Raw genomic sequence first — 13,615 nt, 5'->3', positions numbered from 1 at the left:
TTATATAATATTTCTAATATCTAAAAAACTCTATAATTCATAAAGTCTTAATCAAACTAAAATTTCTTTTTTTCTTTCATAAATCGCTTACAAATCAAACATCACTCTATGAAAATTCTTTACAATGTTTTTAGGTAAAACTGATAGTCATGAAAATTTAACATTTTTTTTTATTAAAATACTTTTGGACAATAAACGATGTATTTTTTGGAGTATTTGGTTTCAAAATTATGAACGTCTTTAAAGATATTTGATAGTATATTTTTGAACACATTTTAGACATTCAATCGCATATTTCTAAACATATTTGAAATGTTCATATCTGAAAATATTCAATCACATATTTTTTAATACATCTGAGATGTGCACTCTTATACTTCTAAATACATTTGAAATATTTATATATAAAAATATTTAATACTATACTTTTAATAAATTTAAAATGTTCAATAATATATTTCTAAACATATTTGAAATGTTCAATTTTATATTTATGAACATAAATATATTTAATTAATAAAAATTTTTAATAATAATTTTAAATGAGAATAAAAATATAAATTTATAATAGTATTGCATAGAAGTTATTTGGTAGTGCAACTAAAATTTTTCTAAATTTTTTTTTTTTATACTTCGGTAAATTTTATCTATAAAAGCATTATGCGAATCCTTTAAAAAAAAAAAATTACACTTTCGTGAAAAGGATATCATATTTCCACCAAACCGAATGCCTAAAGGAAATATATATAAATAATAAAGTTCAAATAAAGGCCATTTTATGTTATTAAACAAAGCTTTATTATTTATAATTATAAATTTTCATTTAAAACAATTTGATCCATAAATAAAATTAATAATTATCAAATATAGATTTTAATTTAATAAAATTAACTACAGTTTACATTGAAATTGATTGTTTATATAAATATATACATCGGAGCAAAAAGAGACGCAATACCCATACAAAATACGAACAAAAGTGAAAGAAGATACAAGGGGGTGTTTCAGTCATTTTGGATCAAAATGCAACCCACGGGGTATTTGGATTGCGTCACTGACAAAAAGAAAAGCCAGCTGTATCGTAGTTGCTTCAAAAGGTATTACACGTGTCGATCCAAGAGATATAGGAAAGATCGGATGGGGGTGCGTGAAAAGACCTGGAGCGCGTGGAGACAATTTCAGATCCCGAGGAGCAGATGCGTGTTCTGATTCAGGCGTGGGGTCCACAAACCACAAAACCACGCGAACTCCACTCATTTGCATTGGTGCCGACGGAAATTTTCACACCTTCATTGGTAGCGCGTGTGATGGACTCCCCATGGTCAGAGATGGTGGCTTGTGATGTGAGATAAAAAAGCTGCTTTTTGTAAAAGAATTTGCCAAAAAGAAATGTGAGATAATATTTAATTAAATAATAATTTTTAAAAACAGACAAAAACATAAAAAAAAAAAGGAGAACAAATAATTGTAAATATTTGCTATGATGATGAGCGGGAATGAAAGTGCATCATCAATCTATAAAATTGCTTATGGGAAGGAAATTATAGATTGTTTGAAATGTTGGATTAAACTATTTGCTTAATAAAAGTTTAAAATATTTCAATTCATTATCCCAAACAAGAAATTCATTTTATTGACCTTTTAAATAATTTGGAAAATCCGTCATTGACCTTGTGAAAATTAAGAAATTTATTCTATTGATTTTTACATTGTAAAAACTTATTTGGTTGCGCTTGAATAATAAAATGTTGGGATTGGAACACTTAATCGTTGTCCAAAGACTTAAGAGACTCCACATTTTACCTCAAACAAATTAAAGGTTTCAATTCAAGCCATTATTAACCTCATTGAAATTTAGAAAATAAATTTTTAAAAATTATTCATTAATATTTTAAATATCAATTGATAATTTTTTTAAATAATAATTTTCTATTTCTTCCTCCCCACCCAAAAAAAAAAAAAAAAAAACAAAAAAAACAAAGACGAAGTAACGATTCTCTATTAGGTTTTTTTTTTTGGGACATAATTTCATATAATTTTTTTAAGAGTAATAGTAATAACACATAAAATGGAAATGTAAATATAAAAATATAACTAATAATGTCTACTAATTTTTTGTTGCATAAAATATTTTATTATTAAAACAATATTTTTTAGAAACAATTAATAATTAAGTATAAAAGAAATTTAGTAACACATTTTAATTTGCTACTTGGTGGACTAAGTTTTTGAGTCTTAAATCATTAAACATTCTATTTATACAATGCTATGTTCCTGAATGTCATTATAAGCGGAGATTTCCGTATAGTTCGCAAAACAACTTTTATTTAATTCTTTTTCCATTATTAACTTGAATTGCTTTCAGAATTTTGGTATACTTGGCTCCACGAGGACCCAACAAATTGAGATAACTAGAAAAAGATCTTCTTGATAGGGAAAAAACTTCAATACTCTTGTATATACACACCCGGAGTACTGAAGAATCTCTCTGTTGATAGAGTTTTTTATTTTTATTTTTATTTTTTTTTAAGAAAACTTGTAATTATTTCTAGCATAAAATCTAATTTTAAGTAAATGATATATCATCATGGTTTGCATTTATTTAAAGCCATCTTAGCGTAATCATGGGAAGAAAACATGTATTCTTGTCTAACAACCTAATTGGTTTTGGAGGTTTTGCGATCTTTTAAGCTAGCTAGCATGCATCTTTAGCATATTGCTCTTGTTCTTAATAGTCAATAACACAGTCTCTTCGATGCCCAAATTTAACCTTTTTTTCCCCATGTGGATGGCTATACATGTAAACCATCTAAATTTTAGTCTTTGTTTCACGTATAAAATTCCTAGTTTTGGAGTCAGATCTTAATTATTGGGTTGTTGAGGCCAACTGTTTACATGTGAGTGCTAGAGTTTAATGATGGTCATTCAAGATATAATGAATCAAGTGAGCATGTTTTACTTATGCACTTATGGTGAGAAAAACGATATTTTAGTTAGCTCCTTCATACTGGAATTTAATCATAATTAAAGTATGGTGAAATCTGAGAACAAGTATGTAAAGATGATCTGTTAGAGAAAAATATAAATAAAATGAAAATTTATTTTTCATCAGCTTAAGTTTTTGCAATAAATGGTATTTCAACATGATATCAAAGCCAAAGTCTAAAAAATTCTGGGTTCAAAACTTAATAATTCTACCCAAGAATTAAAAACACATGTAAAGATCTAAAAAAATCCAAAAAAAAAAGAATCTAAAGATCCAAGAGATTCTGGATTCAAAACTCAACAATTCTACCTAAGAATTAAAAACACATGTAAAAACCTTAAAAAATCCAAAAAAAGATGAGTTTACATGTGAGAGAGAATGTTAGAAAAAATATAAATAAAATAAAAATCCACTTTCCATTAGCTTAAATTTTTAGAATAAATGATATTTTAACATGATCATCTTGACCTATTTATATATCATAATTGCTTTTATTTTGGTTTTCTAGAAGTGTTGCCACTCTCAGCCCCACTATAAGGAAGACTCAATACAGGGCTTAAAGGGTTGCCACTTTGGAGATAAATAGAGCTACTTCACAGCTGCTATTCTCAAAAAGTACAAGGCACTAGCATAGATTTTGGCCTGGTTATTTTTACAAACTTTAAATGGTCTTCGGAAACATAAGGAATGACTTGAATTTTCGGATTTTATTGAATCAATTGTGGATATTTTAAGATATTTATAAAATTTTCTATAAATTTTGTCTAAGGCTATTATATTTGAACATTGTATATTTGTATGAGATACATGTATATTGGATGAATCAATTTAGTGAATTCGAGCAATTCACAATGAACAATGTACCATATCTACAACAGACAAAATATACTTGTAAATATTAGTTGATTATTTACAGCAGATATTATATTTTGTAATTGACACATCATATGTTTGTAATATAATTTTAACAATATATATATATATATATATGTATTAAAATTTTTACCAGAGTTTTTACATGTTGTAAAAAGTTACAAACATCCATATGTACAAGGAACGAATGCCTCTTGTGAAATGCCACTAACAACAGGCATTGCCTCTTGCAAAAAAAATATTTTTCCTTGTAGTGGATGTTCTGTGTTTTTATTTTTATTTTATTATATTATTTGTGATTTTAATTGATTTGTTTAAAAAATATATTAACATAATTTTTATAGGTAAATATTAAAAATAAAATTTAATTTTAAATTTAAATATATAACATCAATTTTATATTTTAAATGTATGTATATATATTAAATAATTATCGTAATAGTCCAGTTTGATGTGCATCAAATATAAGATAACTAATTCAGTATTTTATCCAAAACTGCGCTAGACACATTATAGCCTTGTATTTGACCTGTCTGTCTAATCCTGAATTAATAATTCTGTCCGAGCTGCCCCAACCACACTCAAAGAGGACAACAAATTATAATTATATTTTTTTGCTAAAATTAATTTAGTATTATTATTATTATTTATTTATTTATTTATTTTTTGTGACATGATCGATAATGATATAATACTGGCAACCAAAATTTGCCTTTCAACACCAGAAATAAATTTTTTTATATAATCATATTTGTCTTATACATTTAACCTAAAAATGTATATATACATGAAAAAATTAAGAATACTTATAAGAAAAATAAAAATGTATTACATGGTAAAAGATTTAGGTAGGAAATTAAACCTATTATAGGTGTTTTCTTAAAATATAATAATAATATATATTTTTTTCCCCCTTTAAAGAAAACCCAGATCCTTTTCAAAGAAAACAGTGTCTCCCTCTTTTTTTTTTTAAAAAACAAAAAAAAAAATCATCTACTAGGGAAGAGCAAGAAGAACAAAAACAGATAAAGAAGAGCAAGAAGAACAAAAACATATTTTATCTTTCACCGATCAAAAACAATTTATATATTTTATCAAACACAAAATTAAACGAGTAAAATACATTTTGTCCCATGAACTATCATAACTTTATTAACTAAATTTTAAAAATATATCACATTATTACTTGAACTATTGTATATTTTTGTTACTTTAACAAATTTTCAAATAATTTAAAACAAAATTAGACTATAAACATTAATTAAAAATAAAATAAACAATAAAATTATTTTTCCAATGTAATAAACTAATTACATTAGTTTTGTATGATGAATTTTATAAAATTCACCTAACAAAGTGGTGTATAATTACACTAAAGTGATATTTTATCAAAAAAATAAAATAAAATTACTCTAAAGTGATAAAAAAATTATAATAATTCAAATGGTGATATGATAAATTTTTAAAATTTAGGTGATAAAATATCAAAATGTTACAATTCAGGTGCAAAGTGTATCTAACCCAAATAGAAACTATCAGATTTTCTCCGTTTCTCTCTCTCTCTCTCTCTCTCTCTCTTTCTCTTTGTTTTCTGTCTCTGCCTCAGACTCGGTTCTCAAAAAGATGCATAGATCTTCAAGTGGTTCAAGGGTCTCCGATGATGGCTTCGTTGTGACCTCCTCTTCTTCTTCATCATTAACTTCACAATCTTCAACTTTTAAAGCAAACCCAGATAACACTGATGAGCCCCTACCCACATACAATCCTCTCTCCCATGCCGCCAAGAGAGAACGCTCTCGTCTCAGATTCGCTGAGAACGCTATCCACTTCATACCTCTCGTGCTTGTGCTCTGCGCCATCATCCTCTGGTTCTTCTCCAAATCAGGTCATTACCAAACTGATTTAACCATTTGTCCATGCTTAGCAAATTATTGCTTTCTTTTCTTTATTGGGTTTTTGGTTTTGAGTTTAGGAATTTTTTTGTTTTTTTTGTTTTTGTATCAGATAATATTTAGTGCTTGATTAGAAAGCTTAAATTTGAAATTTCTGTACTTGTTTCTTTTGTTCTCAAGTTGGATGATCCTAACTTATAAAGAGTTAATACTAGTTTTGTTGAATTTTATTCTCGGTGTAATATATGTGGAGGGAAAAGTAACCGTTTGCTTGTCTTCATGGTGATTTACTTTTTATCCTATTGTACCTGATATGCATATGAAATTGGCTTTGTCTGTCTGTAAACTGTATGAGTTAGTAACAGTATGCCATTGACATTCTTTTTGTCTGTAAACTGTTTGAGCAAGAAACAATTCTTAATTTGAGGATAGCTGATTTGGTTGTTTCATGTTTCTATCCTCGTCAGTCAAATTTCCTTTGAAACTCTGCAGGGAAGTTCTTGAAAAATGAAATATTGATACTAAGTGGGGAAACTCCATTATGCAATAGTTTCATTTAGTTGATAAGAATTAATAAACTAAAAAGAAAGTGTTTCCTTTTTCTTTGTTTTCTTTGTTTTGGGGGAGGGGGAGAATTGGCAGTGGTATTAATTCTTCGGTTTCTTTTATATATTCGTAAAATCCAGTTACATCTTTGAGATATTACATCAATTTATATATATATATATATATAGAGAGAGAGAGAGAGAGAGAGTACTAATTCTTCAGTTTCTTTTGTATATTCTCAAAGTCTAGTTACATCTTTGAGATATCACTAATTCTTCAGTTTCTTTTATATATTCTCAAAGTCTAGTTACATCTTTGAGATATTACATCAATATATATATATATATATGTATGTTTTATAGAATTTTCCAAAGTCTAGTTACATCTTTGAGATATTACATCAATATATATATATATATGTATGTTTTATAGAATTTTCGGATAGAAAAAGATTAATCTTTTTTAGGTTGTTTAGTCTTTGCATACGATACCAATTATATCATGGCAAACTTTGCAAACGAAAAAGAAAAAGAAAGTGCCACGAACTACATAAAGCTGTATTTCACTTAATTTCAGACAAAAGATTGCTATATGCTTCAATATGGGTTGTATAATTTGTGATCACAGTATTTGATCATCATCGTCGTTTTCTAATTATAACATGTATTGATTTGGAGATGGTAACAGTGTATTGATTTGGTTTTTGCCAGGACCAAGCTTATGAGGATGAGGAGAGGATCAATGGCAATATTAGCGGTAACAATACAAAGAGAAGCTTACCTCCACACTTAGAGTTGAGGGGACTTTGATTAAGAATACAATACATACTAAAAAGACACATTTACAAGCAGGACAAGAAGAACAAGTAGTGGGGGGTCTCTCTTACCTTGAAGAGAGACCAATATATGTGAAAATGAGATGATATACCATTTTCTTTTCTTTGTTGAAAGCGAAGATATGCAATCTTACTTTCTTTTTTTATTTTTTGAGAATTTGCAGGTCTTAGTATGTTATAAATGTTGTATTCAAATTATTGTCATACTTGATCTGAAGAAAATTACATTACATGTGCTTCTGTTTGGTTAATGCATATTTTTATTGGTACATGGTTATCTGAGTATTGAAGCATTGTTTTGAGGAAGATTATACCTTGTTTTGCTTGAAAGGAAAAGAAAACCGAATCCATATTAGGCAGACAAAATAATATAGAACATGTGGTTTTAGAACACCAACTGTAGATATATCTAATGGAAAAAGAAAAAGGAATTTCAGTAGTAGTTAAAATGGTATCAAATTTCTGTAGGATTAACAATCAAATTTCTTTAATCCAACAATGGAACCAAATAGATGATGAAATTGATCTCTATACATAACACAATCTTGTTTTATAGGGGTTCACAATCAAAATTTGTATGCTCCAGCAATGGTCCTAGACTGACTAGCTTGGGGATGATGATATTGTTCCGAACAGAGCACACCACTGGGTTTTCCCACTGCAAAACTGATCCGACAAGATTTGCTCGTATTGTTAGTGGAAAAATTCGGGGCCATCTTTCCGTTCCATATGAATTTAGAGCAACTTCGATGGATGCTGGTTGAGATTTGATTGCATTGGCAAGCTTTCTTGACAGAACAACTGCATCTTCCAAAGCACAGCAAGCTCCTTGACCAAGGTTGGGAGTCATAGGGTGCCATGCATCTCCTACCAGCACAACTGTTCCTGATGAAGCTGGAGGACTGACAGCTGGCCACAGCCACCTGTCCACAAGGGGTGTTCTATTGATGGTGTCATCTGGGGTAATATCTATTATGTTCTGTAGATCTAAAGGCCAGTGTCTAACTAGTTCTTTAGCTTGCTTCTTCAGTATAGACGGGTCAGTAACTTTTGGACCTGGAAATAAGAGATTGTCCAAATTTCAGTTATTTCTCAGATTCATCCTGCAGAAGTGTGTATATAGACTTACCTGGAGATGGGCTATTGAAGCAGATAAACCAGTAAACTTTAGTAGGAGAAACAGGAACATATCCAGCTCTCACTCCTCTTCCATAGACGTAATTCACTTTTGGCTCAAATGGTTGTCCATCCGGATAAAATCCAAGTCCACGGAATGCACAATGCCCTACATACTTAGGATCAGGGAACCCCATCCACTTGGCTATTGGAGATCGGATCCCATCACAACCAATCACAATCTGTTGGAAATTCATAATATTTAGTTTGATCAAAGAATGATTTTGGAACATAATAGTTATCCGACCCAAATCACTATATTTTTGGTCCTTTCATTGACTTATTATAGAAAGAATATCCAGAACTGAACAAAGTGGCAGTCAGGAGACTCAGAACTCAGAAAATTAGACTATCAAGATAAAGCTCAGGTAGAAAGTCTAGTAGGAAATTGGACAATATATACAAGGAAGATCACCTTTCCATATAACTGAGTACCATCCACCAGTCCCAAGACTGTTTCACCATTTTCACTTCTTCCTATATTTGTCAGCTTCGAAGAAAAACGAACAGCATCTGGTGGCAGTTGGTTGGCAAGGGTCTCCAGTAGTATTCTCCTTTCCACAGCGCGCACCTCTTGGCTGTGTCATTCATTCATATTAAAAACTTCAGAGGATAAAGAAAATTGCTACTAGAATAGTAAAAGCTTGTCTGCTTTTGGATGAAAGTAATGAACAGATTCAGTACCTTTCATCTTCATCTTTGAACTTGAAGGTTCGCAGCTCCCTTCCGTCTTCCGACTTTACCACCATCCTGCACAGCTGATACCATGAACCAGTTCAGAAGAAAAATAACACAGAATTATGCATAAATGCAGAATACAAAATTCATTTACAGTAAACTTTATTCAAAATATTACCAAATGCTGTATTAGTCTCCAATAACAAATGCTATACTTGAATGTCAAAGCCTTTACCATTTGGGTATCAACAAAGCCAATGCATGTCATAGTGCTTTCTGCAAATCATAGATCATACTTTGAACCAGAAAAAAATAGAGAAACATATATACCCTTGAATTTCTGTAAATTGGGTTCTGAGATCATTTCCAACTCCAATTGCATCCAATACCCTCCACCCATTTTTGAAAAGGGTGAGTGAAGTTCCACCAGTTCGAAGTGATTCTGCTTGCTCAAGCACCAATGATCGAACTCCAAGCCTGACAGGTTAAAGCAATATAGGAAATAATTACCCATCATTGCAATACCTAATTAGAACATTATAAATCATCCTAACTGAGTAAAATATCAAAATTTTAATAAATTTCCACCAGTTGGGTTAGCGTCAATTTGTCCAAACAAAATAAAACCTGCTTTCAAACTCAACTAGTTGTAGTCCGATTAGATGGGTACAGGAAAGTAAATATCATATAGTAGTTGCACAAACAATTAAGCCAAAATAAAAACAATGGAATTGAAATATTTATTTCCAGTTTTTCAGTATTTGTTAATCAAACCTGTGAAGGGAAACAGCAGTAGCAAGGCCAGCAATTCCTGCACCCACAATGATAACATCCTCTTTCAGAGGACCAGATTGAGCTCTGATAATGGTCGAAATGGTTTTGTTTCTGGGTCGAGCTTGAAACCAAGATTGGTTCTGAGAAAATGCACTAGGTTTCGGAAACACTAGAGAAAGAGAAGCTGTAGACATGGCTGATTAGCGCAAAGATTGTCAATGGCAGAGAGAGAGAGAGAGAGAGAGAGAGAGGTCTCGGTGTTTAATTGGTCAGCCATAGAAATAAGTGGTTGCGATGTGGCGGTTTCTCGGCTCAGATTTTTTTTTCCCGGGAAGATAATTCTAAAAGGCCTGCTTTCAATTATTACCAGGAGTCGGGCTTGCTTTATGGGCTTTCAGTATAGTGGCCCAGTAGTATAAACATAATTTTGAATTGTTTTTCAAAATAATTTATAGGGTAATTTGGCCCAATACCCCCATAGGACCGAGCTTCATGAATTTTGCCCCCTCAATTCATTTCTTTTTTGATCTACCCCTCCAATATTTTAAAATCCCAAAATACTCTTATGTGTTTTTTTTTTATATGTTTTTTTTTTTTCATTTTTTCGACTTTTCCCTTCCATCTCTTTATCCATAACCAGACCTTAGAAGCCCTCTGTTTCCTTTCATGAATTGGCCGGATTGTAAGCGTGGAGACTGCGCGTTTTGAAGGAGATGGTGAAGAGGCGAATCAGAGAGAAAACTGCAGGATTTTAGAGAGCCCTAGGAGCAGAAGCAGAAGCAACAGGTAGGCAACAACTCTAATTTTGATTTTCTGTTAGTGGTGTTGGGAATTTTTTTTTTTGGGAGAAATTGTGAAAGAGAAATTGTGAAAGTTGTGTTCTGTTTTTTTTTTTTTTTTTTAATAACGGTGGTGGTAGGCATTTCTTGCTGAGAGATATGTATGATGATATGATGCTGGATGGAGTACAGCCAACTAGGGATACATTCCATTCTGTCATCAGTTAGTGGAAAGGTGCTTTCATGTTTGTTATCATGGACTTTAATTCTTTCTGGAATTTTCCGTTTGGTTGATTTTGTTTTGTTGCAGGTGGATAAGCAAAATGCTCATTTCTTTGGTGTTACGATCAACGAGCAACAAGCCGAGTGTGGTATTGTAGAAAGAGTTACTTCAAATGCACAAAGCAAATTTAAGGTATGTATATTTCATATTTTTGCATTTAAATTGTTTATATACCATGTTTGATGACTATGAACTCTCTCTCTCTCTCTCTCTCTGTGCATCTGCATTTTCTTTTGTGTTGCTGGTGTGACATTAAATTTATAATCTAATTGCTTTATTTTCCAGTTACTTTATTTCGAGCAAGATGTGAATGGCGGTTATGGTTTGGCCCTACAGGTACCATATCTTCTTTCCTATTGTGTCTCCAATCCATTTTCCATTTTATAGTGCATATGGTTTTTGCATTCTGAAAGCTGTCATGGTTGTTTAAAAAATTTGAAGCATAGATGGAGTCAACAGTGCCAATGATCATATACAATTGGTAGAAATGTTTTGTAATAATCTTGTCATGTTAAACTTTCTGCTGTTATATCCTTCAATTTCTAAGCACTATGCATCTCTAATTTATTTTCAAAGCATAAAATTGTGGCTGTGAAATTGTGATTTTGAATATCACACATGGGTAGAACTTAAAATTAGTAACCTACCTGTGAATGTGACAATGATGCTCAACTTCTCTTTTCAAGTGAATGTCATTGCATTGTTTCAAGTGGTCAAGTGGTATTGGTGTGGCATTTCAATGTATTTCTGTTCAGTCCTCTGACCTCATTCCCAAGGGCTTTCTTACTTGCAATTTGACTACAATCATTTAAACAATTGACTTATATAATTGTACTATGATTTTATGTAGCATGCTTCTTTTTATTTTACTTTGGTTCAGCAAATCTTTACCTTTAGTCAATAATTTTGTCATATGGAAATGCTTTTTTTCCCCCCACCCCTCATCAAGCCATCTAAATTTCAATATATATCATTGACACACAAAAATCATGACAGTCAATTGCCTATTTAATTAAAATTCATTTAGCAGAATCTCTTCCTATGCACATGCATTTGACATTAGTGTGGTCTCTTTACAGATGGATAATTGATCCTCCTCTGGAGGTCAATGTACCATCAAAACGCACACCATGGCCTGATGCCCCTCCTGAACTCCCTACCAATGAAAATGTAGTGTTGGGCATCCAAGAGCATGCTCTAAAGCATCCTACAAAGACCCGCACATCTAGATCAAAGAGACGAAGCAAGAGAAAGCATGACACAAGAACGGTGGACACACAGGTTGCTTCAAAGCATTCTGAACAAATTTGAAAATCTTAGCATGAAGACGGCTAGAGATGCATGCTGCTGTGTGAATTTTAGGCATCATTCTTCAGCATCATAAAAAAATTTGAATTGCAAAGGCTTATTAGCACAGAGGTAGATGGCCTAACCTGGTATATGTGAAAAGAATCCTTCACGCTGGGCCAATTGATAACAGGCATTGGAGTTTGAATTTTCACTTAATTTTTCACAAATTTTTTCTTTCTTTTATATATTTTTGTTTGGGATATCAGGATTCTGGTTCAGCATGAGGTATGCCAGCAAAGTCTTGCCGTGTCTGCTACATTGTAGGACTTTGTATCCAATATGTTTCGAATCTTATACATAATCTTGGAACATAGGAATTATAGAGTTGTGTTCAGCTGGATTTTCGTAGAAAAAAAGATACCAAAATGTAATAAACAAAAAAGAAAAAAAAAAAAAAAGGAAACTTCCATATTTGTGAAAGGATCCAATTTCTTCCATATTCAGATTTTGTTTTTAGTTTTTGTACTTGATTCTCGTGTCAATAACTGTTCACCATCGGTAATTCCTGAGGAAATCGTCGGTAAACTACAAATACCCTCTGGAAAAATTACCGACAGTTTCGTCGGTAATTCCCGATGGTGTACAGTACGGCATATTTTGCCAATTTTTTGGACCCCACAAGGCCCCTAATGTGTGTTGAATGAAAAAACATGCAAAACATGGATTCTATAATTGTACTAAGGAGAGAAAATCCCAAAATTTCATAAAAGTGTATCAAAGTTTGCAAAAAAATAAGTATACTGTTCACCCTCGGTAATTCCTGACGAAATCGTCGGGAAACTACGAATGCCCTCTGGAAAAATTACTGACAGTTTCGTCGGTAATTCCCGAGGGTGTACAGTGCGGCATATTTTGCCAATTTTTTGGACCCCACAAGGCCCCTAAGGTGTGTTGAATGAAAAAACATGCAAAACATGGATTCTATAATTGTACTAAGGAGAGAAAATCCCAAAATTTGATAAAAGTGTATCAAAGTTTGCAAAAAATTGATGACTGTTCACCCTCGGTAATTCCCGAGGAAATCGTCAGTAACCACTAAATTCCTTCAGGAAAAATTACCGACAGTTTCGTCGGTAATTCCCGAGGGTGTACAGTACATCATGTTTTGCCAATTTTTTGGACCCCACAAGGCCCCTAAGGTGTGTTGAATGAAAAAACATGCAAAACATGGATTCTATAATTGTACTAAGGAGAGAAAATCCCAAAATTTCATAAAAGTGTATCAAAGTTTGCAAAAAATTGATGACTGTTCACCCTCGGGAAATTACCGATGAAACTGTCGGGAAACTACAAATGCCCTCTGGAAAAATTACCGACAGTTTCGTCGGTAATTTCCCGAGGGTGTACAGTACGTATTATTTTGCCAATTTGTTTTACCCCACAAGGCCCCTAAGGTGTGTTGAATGAAAAAACATGCAAAACATGGATTCTATAATTGTACTA

The 13,615-nt window shown here is 31.8% G+C and overlaps 2 protein-coding genes and 1 long non-coding RNA gene across 5 annotated transcripts; 2 read left to right on the top strand and 1 right to left on the bottom strand.

Annotated features, from left to right (window-relative positions):
• The first annotated feature begins 5,366 nt into the window (after positions 1 to 5,366).
• On the top strand, positions 5,367 to 7,401 carry LOC125419097 (uncharacterized). Its single transcript, XM_048464262.2, has 2 exons — positions 5,367 to 5,744; positions 7,008 to 7,401. The coding sequence occupies exons 1-2, from the start codon at positions 5,483 to 5,485 to the stop codon at positions 7,019 to 7,021; spliced, it is 276 nt and encodes a 91-aa protein (XP_048320219.1). The 5' UTR covers positions 5,367 to 5,482; the 3' UTR covers positions 7,022 to 7,401.
• Positions 7,402 to 7,572: 171 nt separating this feature from the next.
• Positions 7,573 to 10,077, bottom strand: LOC107434984 (monooxygenase 2). Of its 3 annotated transcripts, none has more exons than XM_048464259.2 (6): positions 9,761 to 10,077; positions 9,317 to 9,463; positions 8,993 to 9,058; positions 8,724 to 8,886; positions 8,262 to 8,490; positions 7,573 to 8,188 (listed from the first exon to the last, which is right to left on the bottom strand). In XM_048464259.2, the coding sequence occupies exons 1-6, from the start codon at positions 9,952 to 9,954 to the stop codon at positions 7,683 to 7,685; spliced, it is 1,305 nt and encodes a 434-aa protein (XP_048320216.2). In that variant the 5' UTR covers positions 9,955 to 10,077; the 3' UTR covers positions 7,573 to 7,682. The 3 variants fall into 3 exon arrangements, with proteins under 3 accessions (XP_048320216.2, XP_048320218.2, XP_048320217.2); XM_048464261.2 differs by lacking the exon at positions 9,761 to 10,077 and adding an exon at positions 9,165 to 9,215 and having other exon boundaries at positions 8,993 to 9,066; positions 9,317 to 9,434; XM_048464260.2 differs by lacking the exon at positions 9,761 to 10,077 and having other exon boundaries at positions 8,993 to 9,066; positions 9,317 to 9,458.
• A 542-nt stretch (positions 10,078 to 10,619) lies between these two features.
• LOC107434994 (uncharacterized) lies at positions 10,620 to 12,556 on the top strand. Its single transcript, XR_009639475.1, has 4 exons — positions 10,620 to 10,774; positions 10,850 to 10,954; positions 11,108 to 11,158; positions 11,902 to 12,556. It is a non-coding gene; the product is annotated as an uncharacterized LOC107434994 (long non-coding RNA).
• The last annotated feature ends 1,059 nt before the right edge of the window (positions 12,557 to 13,615 follow it).

The sequence above is a fragment of the Ziziphus jujuba genome, chromosome 6 (assembly GCF_031755915.1).
Source record: "Ziziphus jujuba cultivar Dongzao chromosome 6, ASM3175591v1".
Classification (NCBI taxonomy): domain Eukaryota; kingdom Viridiplantae; phylum Streptophyta; class Magnoliopsida; order Rosales; family Rhamnaceae; genus Ziziphus; species Ziziphus jujuba.
The sequence above is the reverse complement of the archived record's forward strand: the minus strand, read 5'-3'. Positions and strand labels throughout refer to the sequence as shown.

What these genes read in the sequence shown, in the direction of transcription:
- LOC125419097 (XM_048464262.2), top strand. Translation starts at nt 5,483, where the DNA reads ATGCATAGATCTTCAAGTGGTTCAAGGGTCTCCGATGATGGCTTCGTT.
- LOC107434984 (XM_048464259.2), bottom strand. Translation starts at nt 9,954, where the DNA reads ATGTCTACAGCTTCTCTTTCTCTAGTGTTTCCGAAACCTAGTGCATTT. An exon ending in TTCAAAGATGAAGATGAAAG is followed by an intron (nt 8,887 to 8,992) that starts GTACTGAATCTG and finishes TGAATGACACAG; the next exon opens with CCAAGAGGTGCGCGCTGTGG. An exon ending in GTACTCAGTTATATGGAAAG is followed by an intron (nt 8,491 to 8,723) that starts GTGATCTTCCTT and finishes AATTTCCAACAG; the next exon opens with ATTGTGATTGGTTGTGATGG.